Source organism: Wyeomyia smithii, chromosome 2 (assembly GCF_029784165.1).
Source record: "Wyeomyia smithii strain HCP4-BCI-WySm-NY-G18 chromosome 2, ASM2978416v1, whole genome shotgun sequence".
In the NCBI taxonomy this organism is placed as follows: Eukaryota; Metazoa; Arthropoda; class Insecta; order Diptera; family Culicidae; genus Wyeomyia; species Wyeomyia smithii.
Window position 1 is genome coordinate 108004251 of NC_073695.1, and position 17813 is coordinate 108022063.

The 17813-nt window shown below is 37.5% G+C and overlaps 2 protein-coding genes across 2 annotated transcripts in view; both read left to right on the top strand.

Annotated features, from left to right (window-relative positions):
* Nucleotides 1–6319, top strand: part of LOC129725503 (esterase B1-like) — a 24980-nt gene extending 18661 nt beyond the window's left edge. The window contains exons 2-4 of the mRNA XM_055681436.1: nucleotides 4637–4774; nucleotides 4835–5716; nucleotides 5775–6319. Coding sequence (XP_055537411.1) covers nucleotides 4637–4774; nucleotides 4835–5716; nucleotides 5775–6236 — 1482 coding nt within the window. The 3' untranslated portion in view covers nucleotides 6237–6319. The remainder of the gene's footprint in view (nucleotides 1–4636; nucleotides 4775–4834; nucleotides 5717–5774) is intronic.
* Nucleotides 6320–9028: 2709 nt separating this feature from the next.
* Nucleotides 9029–10972, top strand: LOC129725505 (charged multivesicular body protein 6). The gene is made up of 4 exons (XM_055681438.1): nucleotides 9029–9286; nucleotides 9524–9633; nucleotides 10330–10763; nucleotides 10823–10972. The coding sequence occupies exons 1-4, from the start codon at nucleotides 9209–9211 to the stop codon at nucleotides 10861–10863; spliced, it is 663 nt and encodes a 220-aa protein (XP_055537413.1). The 5' UTR covers nucleotides 9029–9208; the 3' UTR covers nucleotides 10864–10972.
* Nucleotides 10973–17813: the final 6841 nt, after the last annotated feature.

A 17813-nucleotide genomic window follows, 5' to 3' on the forward strand; every position in this document is an offset into this window, starting at 1 on the left:
CCGCTCCGGATCAGTCGCTGTTTGAGCCGCCCCTAACCTGGGGATCAGACACTTAGGCAAGTTGCTCTCCAAAGAGAACAGCTCACCCCTCCCTGTCAGCATACGATCAAGTTCCCACCGGTTCACCGATCTTCCCTTGGTTGCTCGTATCCCAGTCGGTACCACGTGATAGAGGTAGAGATAGGAGTTGCTGGGCATTATGCTTTGAACCACACTGTGGTCTATTTTATGCCAGTACTAGTAGGGTTTACTGCTGGTACACATTTGCCCAATCGTTTACCAACCGATTTTCAGTCACCACTTTTCTGTAAAACGTCAGACCGGTTAGTTTTTGAGCTCGATTCACAGTTCTAGACGACACTCTCAGCTAGCTTGCTCGGACGGAAAGGTTGGGATTCGCTTGAACTGCTGACCACTCTTCACATCGTTTTTGTGGCCTTCAGATTTAGATTTCCCGCCGATCCTGGCTCTCGATAAAAGTTCTCCAAACACTTTTATCACATTGAGAACGGTTGATTTGGCCACATTCAACAATTTTGTCAATATGGCGTGAGAGTATTTCGAATTTTCGCAATGCGCAAGCAAATTTTGGTGCGTTCCTTTTCTTGCTTCGACGCCATTTTCACAACTGAAGAGCAAATGTCAAAATCAAACATAAGGCATGATATTATACACACACATTTTTTAAATTTTTTTTATACACGATAAAAATAATACGGTACAATTATTGCGTCAATTTTCACATATTATGCTTAAATTAATACTTCAAATACAACATCAATATTCTGGAGCCCAATAAACCCTCATTGGATTGTTGGTGTTGGCAATTTTAGAATATTTCCAGCGTTGATTCCCAGCCTCTAAGCATCATCCCGGTTCCTGAAAATCTCTTATTGGGTAATGGGATCCCTTTTAGGCTGTTTGTCACAAACCGGAAGCTACTATCTAGAAATTTGATAGGTGCCTGAAGTTGGTTTCTTGCTTCTTGATATCATACCGTTTAAGAAAATACTCATATTAGATAATACTTGGTCACTTTAGGCTGTTTTTCAGAAACTGTAAATCACCATCTTCGCCATCGAAATACCCCCAGATTAGGTAATATTTGACCATTTTATGATGGATTCAGGCAACCAGAAGTAGTAATCTGGATTTAAAATGGTAATTGAGGTCGGACTTTCGCCTCTGGGCAAGGATGCTACATAAACAGATTTATCTGTATTTTACAAATTTTTTATACGAAGTAACGATACAGAATCTGTGTTTACAGAAATACAGATTTTCATCAAAAAGTACAGGTTGACAGAGTTTTCAAAATTTACATTTATTTTAATATATTTATTTTAATATATTTTAATATATTTAAAATTTCTTGCACACTTTCGCTTAAAAATACCAAAAGGACTACAAATATCACTAAATTCCAGATTCCTCTATCCTAATGTTTATTATTCCGACCAGGCGAGACGAGTAACCCGTCTCTCCAATTTTGGTATTGCAGATGGCGAGTCGGCTGAATTTTGGACGAGTAGTTCTGTCACTCAGCTGTCACCTGCCAAATTTCACTCGCGCTCCCTTATACAACATTTTGCACGCGTCGTCAGTGACTGCGGGCGAGACGACTTGCTTGCGTATGAGCAATGATTTTACTTGGAATTAAACTTGAAAGTGTAATTTTTACTCATAGTACCTTCGGAGAAGCTTCCGGACTTAATTCTACGCGATATTATTTCTTTTAACGTGGTTGAATGCGTGTTTAGACAGTACATATTGTATTACATTTATTTTTTTATTGTATTTTATTGTATTGTATTTTTTTGTATTTTTTATTTTATTACAAATATTTTGTTTCAGATACAGATATACAGATTTTTTCAGAGAAAAATGCAGATTCAAATGTGGCCTCCGGGTATCATCCCGGTTTCAAAAACCCATATTGAATGGTATTCGGCTACTGTACGGATGCACCTTAGAAACGAAAGAATAATATTCATGTATAAGATCATTTAAATAAATTTATAAGGAACAAAATTGATTCATTTATTTCTATTATTTAAAAGGTACAGACTTATTACATTATTTGAAAGGTGCTGACTAAGTAAAAAAACAGCAGAAATTATCAAGATGTATTTTTTTCTAAAAAGGGAAGTGCACGTGTAAATCTATTTTAACAAATAATAAGTTCGAATAAGAAAGGCTAGGTCACGCTAGGTGGATTAATCCGTATTTTCACATAATACTATTGACTCAAAAATTTTAAAAATATCTATTTTCGTGTACCTCCCTTACGATTACTATCATGCCTTGTTTTCAAGCACTGATGAAGGAATCAACTATTCGAGAAATACAGTATACTTTTAAAGCGACATCCATAAATTACGTAACGCAAAAAATCCAATTTTTAGACCCCCACCCCCCATATGTAGCAAAACGTAACGCCAACGCCTACCCCCGCCATAATAATTACATAACGCTGTAGAAGAATTTACCTAAAAAATGTTAGTTTTCGAAAAGTCTCCTCAGTGATTTTTCGTTACGTAACGTTGATCTTACCCCCCCCCTCCCCTATGTAAAAAATCGAAACGCTCAAGAATACCCCCCCTCCCCACTATGAGCGTTACGTAATTTATGGATGCCGCCTAAGTAAAATGCTTCCGTAACAAGATGTTCATTTCTTCACTTCTTGTGCGAAATATTTGCTTTAAAGTTGGAACTATTGGTGAAATACGAAGGGCTGTTTTGGATCATGATCGTAACAGTTTACTTCTGAGACTTCACCGTTTTACTTTGCCTGTGTAAGGATGAATTTAGCGTAGATGCAATTCATGAAAAAGTTTTTGTCAGAAAAACTTTTTTTCTTCGAAAATGCCCATTTTGAATTATTAAGAATAGTTTTAGTCAATCAAATTGATGGATTTGAAACAAAATGGCTGGCCAGATTATGATACATTTTTTGTTCGGACAGATAGATTATTTCGATGAACGTAGTTTGTTTATGAATTCATGCAATATTCATGTTGAAAATCTATGTACTATGGTAATAGTCTAAATTGTTCCAATCATGATCCTCCCCCTCCGTGGACAACTGCCCATATAAATTCTAAAAAAATTGTATGGACCGTGGACATTAGGCAAGACGCTCCAGCGGTGGATGCGGAAAGAAAGGTTTTTCTGGAAGCGAACCGAGAGGGGAAGGGCTTGATCGTCGGGTTTCTGGCTGATGTAGTTTTAGCGTTCGACGATTTTTTACGAAAGAGCAGAAACGTGATGACACAACGAGTAAAGAACCGGCAGCGTTTGCAGGCAAGCAGCAACCTGAGCTTGGTGGAAATAGTGGAAAGCTTAATAGTTACAAAGTCAAAGAACCGGGCCACATGAAGAGAGATTGTGAGCAGAAGGAAGCACAAAATGCAGTCAGTATTATGGTGAATCGGGAGGTTGCGAAAAAGTAAAATGGCGAGTCGATCCATTCTAGCAGGATCACGGAGCTTCAGACCCTTGGTGAATGCCAAGACGTTGTATGATATTGCATTTTGGCCTTCAAATTGACAACTCTATATTCAGTCATAGCTCAAACGTTTTTGGGCGCCTTTCTACGTTATATTTTCAACTCAATTTAGTCTATTTTACTCGGTCCCATTTGCAACGTACCGTGAAATGGGGTGGAATTGATCAGTGGGGTGAAATTGATCACCTGAAAATTCGTGATAAAAAATACTAATCAAAAGATATTGCTCTATTGCTCTTACACCACTAGGAAATGTTAACGTGTCCTTAAACGCAACTTTTGCATGATTCACATACCTGTCAAAGTTAACCCTTGCATGCCCGATGCAGTTTTTCATATTTTCGAAAAATTGTTCTGTCTCAGTCAAAACTCAATAAAATTTGATCAAAATCAAGTTTCCAAATAACAAAAAAAGTATTGAATTTACTTAAAGTAATCTTAGTTGAGGGTTAATTACGTTAAATTTGGAGAAGTGAGTGAAGTTTGATAAAAGCTCAAAAAATTTAATTTTCAACAATGATCATTCCATACCATTGAAGAAATACTGATGAATTCGCAGGAAACCACAAAGATTTTAATTTCAAAGCTAGTTTTTGAGCTGTTGCAACAAACCGAATTGAAATCGGTCTAACGACGAGCAAAAAAGTGCAAATTTAGCAACAAGCAGCTCGTGAACCAAAATAATCAAACTTTAAGCTTAAATATCGTTATTTTCGTTTCCAAACTAGCTGTAAATGATATTTTTCAGTACAGAAATCTTTAGCATATCGAAAAAAAGCACATTGCAATAGAATTATGGATTTCAATGGTGATCAATTTCACCCCAATTTTCCTCATAGTACCTTATAGAATTATCGAATTTATTTCATGAAGTAGACGATAGAAATTTCACAAATAGCCATAGATGTATACTGGAGCACAAACCAGTACTTGTTTTAAAGTTATACTATTTCGGGAAAAATGTACATGAAGCTAGTTGATTGGAAATTGTTATAAAAATTGATCAATTTCACCCCGTTCCATGGTACCTCCCGCATAAAAACCTGACTGCATTATAGACATGAGATTAATGCTATATTTTTAGTTATTACCCCGGTTTTTTAAAATCAATTTGTGATTGTTATGCAGGCCCCAACCATTCCTGATGAATGGACGGAAATCTTGGATTGCTCGGAGCAGTGCCAGCCTTGTTTTCATTTTGATCGCCGTATTCAAAAAATTGTTGGTAGCGAGGATAGCTTAAAAATCAACGTTTTTACTAAAGTGGTATATAAATTAAAAGACCTATTGGGAGCAAATTCTGATAATAATTACTCTTCTTAACAGATTGACACATCCAAACCTTTACCGGTTATGGTATATATCTACGGTGGTGGATTTACTGAAGGAACCAGCGGAACCGAATTGTATGGACCAGATTTCCTATTACAAAAGGATATTATCTTAGTAACGTTCAACTACCGTGTCGGGGCTTTAGGATTTCTCTGTTGCCAATCACCAGAGGATGATGTTCCCGGTAATGCTGGTCTTAAGGATCAGAACATGGCTCTTAGATGGACAGTAGAAAATATAGCCGCATTCGGTGGTGATCCACAGCGGATTACACTGGTTGGCCACAGTGCTGGAGCCTGCTCAGCGCAATATCAAATGATTTCCAAAGCGTCGGAGAACCTTTTTCATCGAGCCATTATTATGTCTGGTAGCATCTATTGTGATTGGGCACTATCGCCGCAAAGAAGCTGGCCTGAAAGATTAGCAAAAGCCATCGGTTGGGATGGGCAAGGTGGAGAATCTGATGCACTAAAGTACTTGCGTACGGTCAAACCGGAAGATATCATCAGTAATCAGGAACTTCTTTTCGATGCACAAGACATTCAAGATGGAATTCTCACTGCTTTTGGACCCACGATTGAACCGTTTGAAACACAAAACTGTTTCATTCCAAAGTGTCCATTGCAAATGGCTCGAAAGGCATGGAGCAACAACATTGATCTTATGATTGGTGGTACATCTGAAGAAGGATTGCTTTTGCTACAGAGAATCATTCCTCAACCCGAAGTTTTGCATAACCCACAATTGTTTATGGGCAGCCTTCCAAACGGATTAAAGATAACTATGGACCAAAGAACAGATTTTGCTGCAAAATTGAAACAGCTGTATTATCCTGATAGTGATCCATCTTACAGCAACAAAGACGGATATGTTCATGTAATGATAATGCCATTTTTTTATCAAATTTGTTTCTTTCATAAACATTGCATTTCAGATGATGACTGATAAAGTATTCTGGCATGGTATGCATCGTACAATTTTAGCAAGAGCAAACAACAATTTGCCCTCTTCCACCTACGTTTATCGATTTGCTGTAGATTCGGAGTTTTTCAACCACTATCGAATCAAAATGATACCAGATCCACAGCTGCGTGGAACATCGCACGTCGACGAACTTTCTTACTTGTTTTCTAATTTCACTAAGGATGTACCTGCGAAGGACACTTTCGAATATCGAGCGCTGCACACCTTTGTTGATATTTTTACCTCGTTCGTGATCAAAGGTGACCCTAACTGCAGTTCGACGGCTGAACTAAGTTGGGAGCCAGTGAAGCAAACGAAACCAACGTTCATGTGCCTTAACATTAATAATGATGGAATTGCATTTATAAACTTTCCAGATGCCGACCGAATGAATCTATGGGACTCGTTTTATGTTAACAATGCTTTGTATTAACTGTCGATTTCTTTTCGACTCCTACTTGTTGCGGATCAACAATTTAGTTACCAAAATCCAACGAATAAAATTATCCCACTGAACATAGATCTATTTTCTTGCATCCGAAACTGGTCTCAATATAGTTTACTTCATTGTACATCATTGCTCAAATCGACCTAACCTCACTTTTTTGACAGTTTCAAAAGGTTTGTTTTCAAGGTGTTAGACTTTGGAGCAATTAATCGATTTTATTTTTTGTTCTTGCCATATTCCATTCAAGAGCACATGAGAAACTAGTAATAATGAACACATTTCTATTAGAGTATGTCAATCCCGAAAAACATTAGAAGAAAAATCTCTTAAATTTTTTGTGGTTCCCAATTTGACACATGCATGTACGCTAGCGCTGATGTCGAAATACAAGACGCAGTGCAAACACGGCAGCAGATGATGCTCTCTAATGTAAAGTACTGGTACCATCCGAACGATGATTCTGTTGAAAATTTGTTCAAAGTGTTATGTCTGTTAGTCTGTGCTTGAGACATACGTACAGGCCTATGAAAAGACGCCATCTTTTCGTGACCGAAAAATAACAAGCAACATTATGGAACCACGGTGGTTTCGAAATGGAAATGGAGCCAAAAAAATGCCACATACAACCCAGTGCAAAAGCATAGGCGCGTGTAAGGCCTGCACACGTAGCATTGGCGAAAAATTCTTTCAAAAATTATGATTCAGAAAAAACTACTCGAAAGGTCCCATCGTTTGAACACACAACTCCCTGTTTGAGTAGTTTATGAGGACTGTGTACTAGTACAGCACTGCATGCCGTTCATAAGTTTTGTACGCAACTTTTTGACAGTTGCTAAAGGGATTTTGCTAAGTCTCGATTAAAGCCCAAGTAGAGAAAATGGATTCCGTTGTTTTTTTGTCGAGTAATTAGGGACCAACTGGTAGTACCCGACTGAACCATAAAATAATCGTCAATGTTATGGCTCAAACACAACTAGGCTGACCAGATTTTTTCGGGGGAAAAACGGGACGAATCACAAATGGGTTCGGGACCGGGACACTTGTAAAGATTGAGTTTGAAAAAATATTATTGACCAAATTTAAATATGCAAACATTTATTCATTGCTTTGATGTCTTGTTTTTTTTTTGCCTAACATGGTCTCAATTTTCAATCGCGTTTATGATACAAAATGAATCAGTAACTTCCACAAATTCAGGACAGCTTAGAAGCTTGTTTTCCATTTTGTAAATATTTGAACGGTTTGCAACTGTCACAGAGTCTGTGCTCATTGAAGCTTTACTCGAAAATTTTCTCAAGGAGCATCCAAAAACAGTACGAAATGGCAAAAAACGAGACGGTTAAAAATGGTCCAAAAAGGGTACTATCCCGTTTAAAACGGTATATCTGATTAGCCTAAACACAACGGACACGTTCGACGTTAATTTGACAAAAAAATCACAGGGGGGTTGTGTGCAAAGCCTCGACCGCAAGGTTGAAGTAGAATACTTTTACAAGAAAAATAACACGGCTGCTTGCGTGCCAATCGTTTTTACTAGTAAATAAACGTTAACTAATCAGATAAATCGAATTTTGCGCTAAGTTGCTTGTCATGGTTGGGACTTGACAATTTTTAAATTTTGAGATAGTGAAATTTTTTCGGATGTCTTGCTTATGACTGAAGGAAAAGATAATTCAGCACGTTCTGAGACACGGAGATAAAGTAAAATTTATAACTTTTACAAATTTAAAAATGTAAATGAACTCAAGAGAAAACATTAACTCTTCAATCATCAGGTTTTTATTTCATCCTGAGTGAAAAGCTTATTTAACATTCAAAATTAGACGGCTCATGTGTTGTCAAAATGAGTCAACTTTTCATTGAATGCATTTACTAGTGCCCTCTATCGCACAGAGACTGCATTTCACTAAAGTGCCTCACTGCATCAGCTGCTATCGATGCTGATAGCTGCTGCAACTGCTACGCTTTCCGTAGCCGTGCCACAGTTGTAACCGCTATACGCTGCCATTGGTATCAGCTGTTCCTGCATCAGCTGGCCCAGCTGCTATCGATGCTAAATCCGCTGCAACCAGTGCGCTATCCATTGCTATGCCACAGCTTTGGCCGCTATCCGCTATCGCTGGTATCCACTGCACTGCTACTGCTGCTGTTAAGGGAGGACGACTGCTGTTGTCGCTGTCTAGAACTATTATGACCGGCTTCGGCTGAAACAAGCTCTTATATAGGCCAAATAGCATGTTTTAAATTGCAAGGTATATGATTCTGTAGACCGTGCTTGGGAAGCAATCATATAACGACCAATCAGAGGTCGAATTTTCCGTTTTGACAAGGCTTGACTATTTTCAATAGTGCAATAGTTTGAATGATAAAATTACAATTATCTTCATTTGGGAAGAATCTTAGAAGATTTTCCAATCTATTGCTGCAAGAACGAAGGAAATCCATCGAAAACTAACCGATTTATTAGCATTTGAAATTGGACATATTTTTCACTTCTTTCGGTTTTAGATTTTCATTTCACATCCCTATGTAGCCGAACTTCCTGAGAGAAGTATTCTACTTCAAAATGTATGGGCTAACTGTCAAATTGCTGCAAACGCAGCCGTAACGTATCATCTCTATACCGAATGACAATGAATGACAATCAACACATGTCCAGGGCTCAAACTCATTTGTGCCTGCTGGCACATACACAAGCTGAGTGCAAGGTACTCAGTTATGAGTAATCATGCACGAGCGTGTTTTACTGTTGCATCTCTTAAATCCGCCACGTTGGGTTTATTTGTAAACATCAAAGTGGTAAAAACATAAAATGATTTTCAAAAATTTTGAAAATAGCGTACGCGAAGTTGAACGTAGTTAAAACCGTTAAAACAATATCGAAGTCGTCTAATTAATATTAAAATAAGGCAACAGCTGTGATTCATGTAACCGTATTCATATTTTAATTACAAGAAATGGGTAATCTGTTTGGCAAGTCAACTAACAAGACTAAAGTTGCAAGCAGAGTCACAGAACATGATAAAGCTATTTTAGTAAGTATAAAATCAAAGAATTGTTTTAGCTCAGTACACTTGATATGACACGGCACGATACATAAAGAAAATTTGTTCGTCAAGTATTCCGAGGTGTTTATTAAGTCGAGATGGAGCGGTTGTTAAGGCACTCTTTGACCAAGCGCCACTTTTTGACAGATAAAAATTTGATCAAAGATAATTGTTTGTCACTCTCCAATTTTTACATGGTGTTTATTAAGTCGATAATTTTTGCAGCAATTGAAACAGCAACGAGACAAACTTAAACAGTACCAAATACGAATCGAACTTCAGTTGGAAAAAGATAGAGTATTGGTCAAAAAATGTCTAACCACAGGACGGAAAGAGTAAGTTTTTCAAAAGGCATTCGATAGATTCAATCGATCCCCCCCCCCTTCTTTATCATTTATCAAAATTGAAAAAAGTCACATAATTTTTTTAATTATATAAAACAAAGTACGAACTAACCTTAGTTATTTTCCCTTTAGTTTCTCAATGATATTTATTAGATTAACCTCGAAAAGATAATCATAGTTTAATGTGCGTAAAAGGATAATCATGCGTCAAAATGACTCCCGACTTTCAAAGGATTGAAAAAACAACATTTTCTTCATAAATTATCGATCAATGGTCATTGCGATGTTAATACATCGATGAATAACCAAAACCAGAATTTGGGTTTCAAAATTTCTTCATTGATTAGGAAAAACGATAAAAAACTGACACATGGTTAGAAGACAAGAGCGAGGAGTCAAATTGACGCAGACTATCTCTTGAGTATTTGTTTTCATTTTTCGTTTCGTTTAATCTTGGCAAAACAAACTTTTTTTATAGTGGTTTTAATCCTTAGGGTCATTCGCCATTCTGGCAAAATTTCTGTCAATTTCGTTGAATATCAGATACATATTAATATGTAAATTCAAGATAATATGACTAATGAATGGTTCTGAATTATTAAGAGAAATGGGACCATTTTTGGTGCATAATTATTCAAAAGTCACCTTATACCAATATACAAAATTATCATTATCATCTGTTTTAAGGCGTGCGAGAACTTTGCTGCGCAAGAAAAAGTATCAGGAAAAACTCCTGTCCAATGCGGATGCGCAATTGGAAACGATCGAAAAACTAGCCTCTGATATCGAGTTCGCAATGGTAGAAGCGCAAGTCGTCAGTGGGCTTAAGGTCGGTAACGAAGCCTTGAAGAAAGTTAACGAACTGCTGTCTATCGAAGAAGTTGAGCAGATTTTGGATGAAACACGCGAAAGTATCGAGAAACAGCAAGAAATTGATTCACTTCTTAACGGGGTGCTCACCGAAGAGGACGAAGATGAAGTACTTGCCGAGTTGGAACAGCTCGTGGTTGAGGATTCTGCCAACAACAGGGTTGAGACTGAGCAAGAGGATATTGGGGAACGGCTTCCGGAAGTACCCGAAGACGAACCTAAGGGCCATAAGATTAAAGGCAAAGAGAAAAGTAGGTTTATACACGGTAGGTTTTAGACAATTCTAGTAATATTCTTTATCTTTATACAGACGCTGAAAGTTCTCGTAAGAAAGTTGCTTTGGAAGCATGAAACAACGATACGTTTCAAGGGGTTTTATACAGTCTGAGCTGACATTATAATATATTTGGATGATTACAGTATTTCAGTATATTGTCAATAAAAATAAGCTCGACACTTATTCATCAGTTGATTTATGGTTCATATGTGATGCACATTAAAAGTTAAGTTTTCTATCTGTTATTTTAAAAATGACGTGAACAAATATTACGAATTTAGAAATGCTGAAAGATACGCTTGATATCGGGGATGCAAACTTAAGGTGGTTATATACAAGGCCGGACTTAGGTGGTGCTGGGCCAGGGGTGACACGAGCAAAAATAAAAAAGGTCTCCACTCTGTCTTTGTCTTCACGTCTGGCCCAGTACTAGGGGGGGGGGGGGGGGGGCTCGTGTCGAAAGGCTCGGGGTGTTTGTTCCCCTTCTTAAATCCGGGCCTGGTTTTATACCGTTTCACTCGAAAAAATAAAGAAAGTTCTGATTTTTCAACGCTGGAAAGATATTCTGCGTCTATTTGACTCCTCGCTTTTAGTGACATTGTCCTTTCCTTTTTTTAAATAATGCGAATTCGTCCTCGCTTTTCAAAAATCTGAATTCTGGTATTTATTATGTATCGATGTGTTAACACCGTAATGATCACTCATTATTAAATTTTCAACAAAAACTTGCATTTCAAATGATTTAAAATTCATACATCAATTTGAAAGCCAGAATAAGATTATCTTTCCAGGGTTGAAGGTGTGTTAGCAATCCTTTTATAACCGTCGTGCGGGGCTTCTTTTGACACTTTTCAGATGATTTCCTACAAAACAATATCGCATGCTTAGCCCTTGGGGTTAATCGCGGTCTTGGTCAACTAAGATTAGTTGAGAGAGTTCTCGTTTTCGATATTGTTTTTGGCACGTTTTGCATGTACTGTTGTAGGGTAAGTACAACGATACACCGTGCCCCAGTGCTGAGCCGAGAAAATTTACAGCTCGAAAAGATCCTCGACTCGATCGGGAATCGAACCCGATATCACAACCGTGTGGGAAAGCTAGTCGACCGACATCGCTAACCACAGAGCCACGGGGACCACATTCAGGTGATTTCCATAGCCTGCTTTCTAAGCTACGCCAATGACATGCTACTGCTTCGTGAAAACGAAAAGGAGATGGAGCGGTTGTTAAGGCTCTAATACAGTCTTTGACCAAGCGCCACTTTTTGACAGATAAAAATTTGATCAAAGATAATTGTTTGTCATTCTCCAACTTTTACATGGGGCAAACACACGGGCAAACAACAATCATGATGTCAAATAAATTTGACCATTATGTCAGAAGGTCAAATATTTGACCATTGGTCAAAAAGTGTAATCCCGAAAAAAAATAACATTAAAAAAACCTTAAAAGTTTCTGTAATTGCACATAGTTATACCATAATTTAACTATGTTTTTCATTGTAAATACATCAATTTTACAATGAATATCATTGTCCAGAACAATAAAAAACATCGTCCGTTTACTGTTCTCACCGCAAAATACATAGTAAATTTTTTTTCGGGATGCCTTGTTCAGACTACGCCGGATATCACCTGATATCGCCAGATGATATCGGATATCACCTCGAGCGTTAATATTAGAGTGAGCTGATATGATTTGACATTTGCGTTGGTAATTGAAAAGAGAAGAAAACAAAAACAGGTCAAAGCTAAAACAAGACAACAAGAGCAATGGGATTAGGATAGAGACGTCAGCGAGTTGGCTCGCACCAACGCGAACTCTCATATGCAATTGTCAACATGTGCGGGATGAAAATAGCAAAAATATCTCCTTCGTTTTTTCTCGCATGCAACGCGAAGTGCGAAATTTGTAGGGTTGCGTCAATAGTCTTTTGGCCGTGATGCCAACTGCTTGAATTGTGGTTATTATTGGTTTTCGAACATGATATCCGCGATAGCATGTAGCCGAGGTGATATCCGTTGACAGCTCGATTGTATGGGATATCAGGTAATATGGATGGTGATATGGCCTCAATAGCACGAATCGCCTGATAACAGGTGATATGCCGTGTAGTGTGAACGGGGTATAAAAATTCAATTGATAAAATACAATTTAAACTAAAAAGTCGGCAAATCACAACAGCCTCAGCTCTTATTAGCTCTCAAAGTTTATACTCATAATATAATCAATTATCGATCCGCAACATCTAACAGATGTATCCCAGGGTCTCCCTTTCCTACTAAAACTTCGCGTTGCATGCGAGAAATAACAGGAGGGTTATGTGCAAAGCCACGACCGCAAGGATGAAGTAGAATACTTTTACAAGAAATATAACCCGGCTGCTTGCGTATCAGTCATTTTTTCATTTGTTGTTCAATATCGAATAAGATACCGATCACATCTTAGCGTTATCACTGACATATCACTTATCACTGACATCATAAAGTATTCCTTGTGATAAAACAAACAGTGAAAAGCTGATTGAACACTCAACACTAAACGGCTCATGTGTTGTCAAAATGAGTCAACTTTTCATTGAATGCATTTAAGCCCGCTATCGCGCAGAGACTGCATTTCACTAAAATGCCTCACTGCATCAGCTGCTATCGATGCTGATACCCGGTGCAACTGCTACGCTATCCGTAGCCATGCCAATGTTTTGCTCGCTAAACGCTGCTATTGGTATCCGTTGTCCCTGCATCAGCTGGCCCAGCTGCTATCGATGTTGAGATTCGCTGCAACTAGTGCGCTATCCATTGCTATGCCACAGCTGTGGCCGCTATCCGCCTAGTATCCACTGCAATGCTACTGCTGTTGCTAAGGGAGGATTGCTGTTGTCGCAGTCTAGAACTATTATGAGCGGCTTCGACTGAAACAGGCTCTAATATAGGCCAAATTGCCCATTTCAAAAGGCAAGGTCTATGGTTCTGTCGACCGTGCTTGGGAAGCAATCATATAACGACCAATCAGAGGCCAAATTTTTCGTTTTGACAAGGCTTGACTATTTTCAATAGTACAAGAGTTGGAATAATAAAATTACAATTATCTGCTTTCAGGAAGAATCTTAGAAAATTTTTCAATTTATTGAACGAAGAAAATCCATTGAATACTAACCGATTTATTAGCATTTGAAATTGGACATATTTTTAACTTTTTTCGGTTTTAGATTTTCATTTCACATCCCTATGTAGCCGAACTTACTGAGAGAAGTATTCTACTTCGAAAAGGAAGGAAATATTTTTGCTATTTGCATCCCGCACATGTTGACAATTGCATATGAAAGTTCGCGTTGGTGCGAGCCAACTCGCTGACATCTCTATCCTAATCCAATTGCTTGTTGTCTTGTTTTAGATTTGACCTGTTTTTGTTTTCTTCTCTTTTCAATTACCAAAGCAAATGTCAAATCATATCAGCTCACGCTGATGTGAACGCTCGAGGTGATATCTGGTGATGTCCGATTTTTTCAACTAATCGATTGATTGTTAATCGATTATTTTGTTCGGTCCGCTAATCGAACTCGATTAGCTGACGCAAGATATTCGATTAATCGAGATAATCGATTACCTGATTGCGTGACCCCTAAGTTAAAAAATAAAATGTTAGTGCTGACCAACAGTCAGTTACCAATAAACTTGATCTCTAGATTTTACTAACAAATCTGGCAGAAAGCTATAGAAATATTCCGTGGCCTACCTCTTGATTTCAATGTACGAAGTTGGTTCATCAAACAAGCCTATGATCGAATCTCTACTGCAAATTCTGTGTAAAATAGTGTTACACCTGAACTTTGTTTTTTTGAAGCAAAAAATATTGTACAATTTTACAACATAGTAAAATTTTCTTTAAGAGACTTTTTGGCTATACGGTTTGAAATCACATTATTTTATACATTTATTAATTCAATTAGCTTCATTCGTTATGAATCTTCGAGAAAGTATTTTTCCGATTCAATTAGTTCTTCAGTTTTGCAATTGTGCATTCGCTTGCAAGTGATTTTGCTGTACAAAAAACTTTACACTAGATTTATGTGATCGAATCCTATATCCTAAACATTAGGCAAACGAATCAATAAATAGGAACCACTATATAAATCTACTTATTAACGTTTGGAAAGCGAGAAAAGTAACATTTATTTCAAAAATGCTAAACATCCGAATGACAATGAATGGCTCTAGACACCCTGTGACGTGAGTAGGTGCCGTCAATGGAACCATGCATCCTCTCCTATCGACTGTTAGATTAGGAACATTTCTAGGTGGGGTCTTGGGAGCCAATATCGCAGCTTTGTAATAGTTTGACCGGCTTTGCTGGATAGACTTCTGAAGGAACGGATGTTCCTAGAACTGGCATGTATTTCATCGGTATTTTATAAAGCGTTGGAATCTGTCCTTGAATTCCATACTGGGTCAGAATTTCTTGGTGCCAAATCACCATGCAAAGACTGCCGTAAACCCCCGGGTAATCCAACCATATGGTTGATGTTTTTGTATCTTGATGCTTCTCTAGCAAGAGTACCGTGGGCAGCCCACAGGTCAGTTCTTGGTTCGATGTTGACTGGTTCAGGTTGCTGCTCACTGCCTAGTGATTTTTTGCATCATATTAACTAAAATTATTTTAAATGTGTCATATGTTCATACAAAGAAAAGCAACATTTTTCGTCATACTCACCAATCCAAGAAGTCGTTTTAGATGTGTTCAGTGTTCAGCTCTCAAAATCTGCCAGAGATAATTCTAGAGAAACATTTCAAAAGGTCCTATCTGTTTTGATCGATCACTTTCATTCAATCACCACAACTTATTGAACACCTTTTATGGTACGTTATTTGCACAAGTTGATATCGGAGGGATCATTCTAGCCTTCTGAAGGAAAACCACGCTTCGGAGAGTTACTGAAGCTGAACTATTACCAAAACGAAAAGACGCTCCAGAAAAACGAAAAAAGCAGATAGGACCTTTTGAAATGTTTATCTAGAATTGGCATATTTTGTTAGCCTGACTTGCTTCCTGTTGTTGTACATCTGCGTGATGACAAAAGCAAAAATATTTCATTTCTTCATTTTCGCATGCAAAAACAAACAAAATATCAGCAACACCGTCAACGCGAATTCGTTCGGTCCTTGCATGCGAAAAAGAGGGAAGAAAATATTTTAGCTTTGGCACTCACACATATTTTAACAATTGCTTATGTGAGTTCGCGTAAATGCGAACAGCCCTTAAAATCTTTTTTAACTTCGTAATCGCGACGCCAAGAGTTTTGTTTGTGAACACGCAAAAAAAGAAGTTTAGTTTTCGTTCGTGCGCGCATTTTTTTAATTTTCAATAAAATATTAACGTCGCAGCACTAAATCGAATCGCGACTTTTGTTGCGCGCGACTTTTCGTGGGAAGTAGTGCGCTGTATAGCACATCAGATAACTACAATTTTCAACTAAATGGATAATATAAAATAAGTGAGAACAGAGGTTTAGAAATCTCTTGTGTTTTCGTCACCGCTGGCATAACCAATTTTCCCATTTTTGGACAAAGTTGAACTATAATCGAACAATAATCGGGGTCAACTATTCGATTATTCAATAATCGAAAAGTCGGTTAATCGATTGAAAATTAATCGAATATTTTTGCAAATAATCGATTAACTCGATTAATCGAGAAGTAATCGGACATCACTAGTGATATCCGATATCATCTGGCGATATCAGGTGATATCCGGCGTAGTCTGAACAAGGCATTAGATTATTTATATAGCAATTTTACTATTTTATGTTTTGTGGTTATGGGTGAATGTATACATAGACAGTTTAGTTATACGCTTATCATTATCCACCGATTTGCAAATTAATCTTCAGACAGCCAGTCTAAAGGGGTTTTACCACCCCTTTGGCATCACGCCATGTTTCAAGGGCTAACATCTCAACATATGTGTAAACGAGATAGCATATCACCTCTTCTTTTCATACATCTTTATCTTACTGCTGACAGCGGGCACAAATTAATTTGAGCCCAGAACATGAGTTGATTGTCATTCACTGTTACTCGGTATAGGGATGCCAAAGGCTCGGGTTTTACCACATCATATATTTCCATTACATCTAAACTGAAAGGAAATTAGTTAAAGTTATTATTCTTCAATAAATTCAGTATATTTTGAAGAGTGTATAATATGCTTTTCACACGGAAAACAAAATCTACCCAACCGGAGGGTACAAACTACCTGAAATGATGTAAACCTTATTAAACTTACGTGTTGGATAGTTTTGCAAGCCTATCGCTGAGTCATTTTAACCCAATTTATTTTAAACATGCTTTTACTCAATGATGGTGTATTGACAAAAAGTCAACATTGAGTAGTTTGAACCCAATATTGGATGAAAAATCAAGCTGGTTGAAAATTCATAACCGGCGTGAAGAAATTGATTTCGCGAAAGTGGCAGAGATTACTTTGATATTGGTAGTTTTGGTTTTAAATTGGTGATGTTAAGTGAAGAACGTGCTTTTGCTTTTAAATAATAGCCGCCAATTAAAAAGCAGATTAAAATTGCATTGTGAGAATGGAGCTAGGAACGGAGGCACTTGAAGGGGAAATCAATGAAGCCAGTTACACCTAATTAGAAGGTACGTGAGTAGGTTTTGAGATAGATTTTATAGATTTTTTCAATGATCCGCTTTCAACTAATATTAATTCAATCGAATGAAATTAACTAAAATCTACCCAAGGCATAGTTTAAAAGATTAAACTAAACGTTGGGTATTTTTGACGTATTATTACTCTAAATACTATTACAGATAACAGACATCCAAACTAGAACAAAAAACTCCAGAAATCGCGTGTAAGATTTCAAACTCTTACTCGTTTGGAATGCTAACGACATTTTACTGCAGCTTGCGACTTAAAGTACTTTAGTGATGGCAGAGCTAGATTACAGTCAAAGCTGCCAGACGTATTAAAATTCTCACAGTTCCTGTTTTTGCAACGATATAACAAT

What these genes read in the sequence shown, in the direction of transcription:
- LOC129725505 (XM_055681438.1), top strand. Translation starts at nt 9,209, where the DNA reads ATGGGTAATCTGTTTGGCAAGTCAACTAACAAGACTAAAGTTGCAAGC. An exon ending in AACATGATAAAGCTATTTTA is followed by an intron (nt 9,287 to 9,523) that starts GTAAGTATAAAA and finishes TAATTTTTGCAG; the next exon opens with CAATTGAAACAGCAACGAGA. An exon ending in GATTAAAGGCAAAGAGAAAA is followed by an intron (nt 10,764 to 10,822) that starts GTAGGTTTATAC and finishes ATCTTTATACAG; the next exon opens with ACGCTGAAAGTTCTCGTAAG.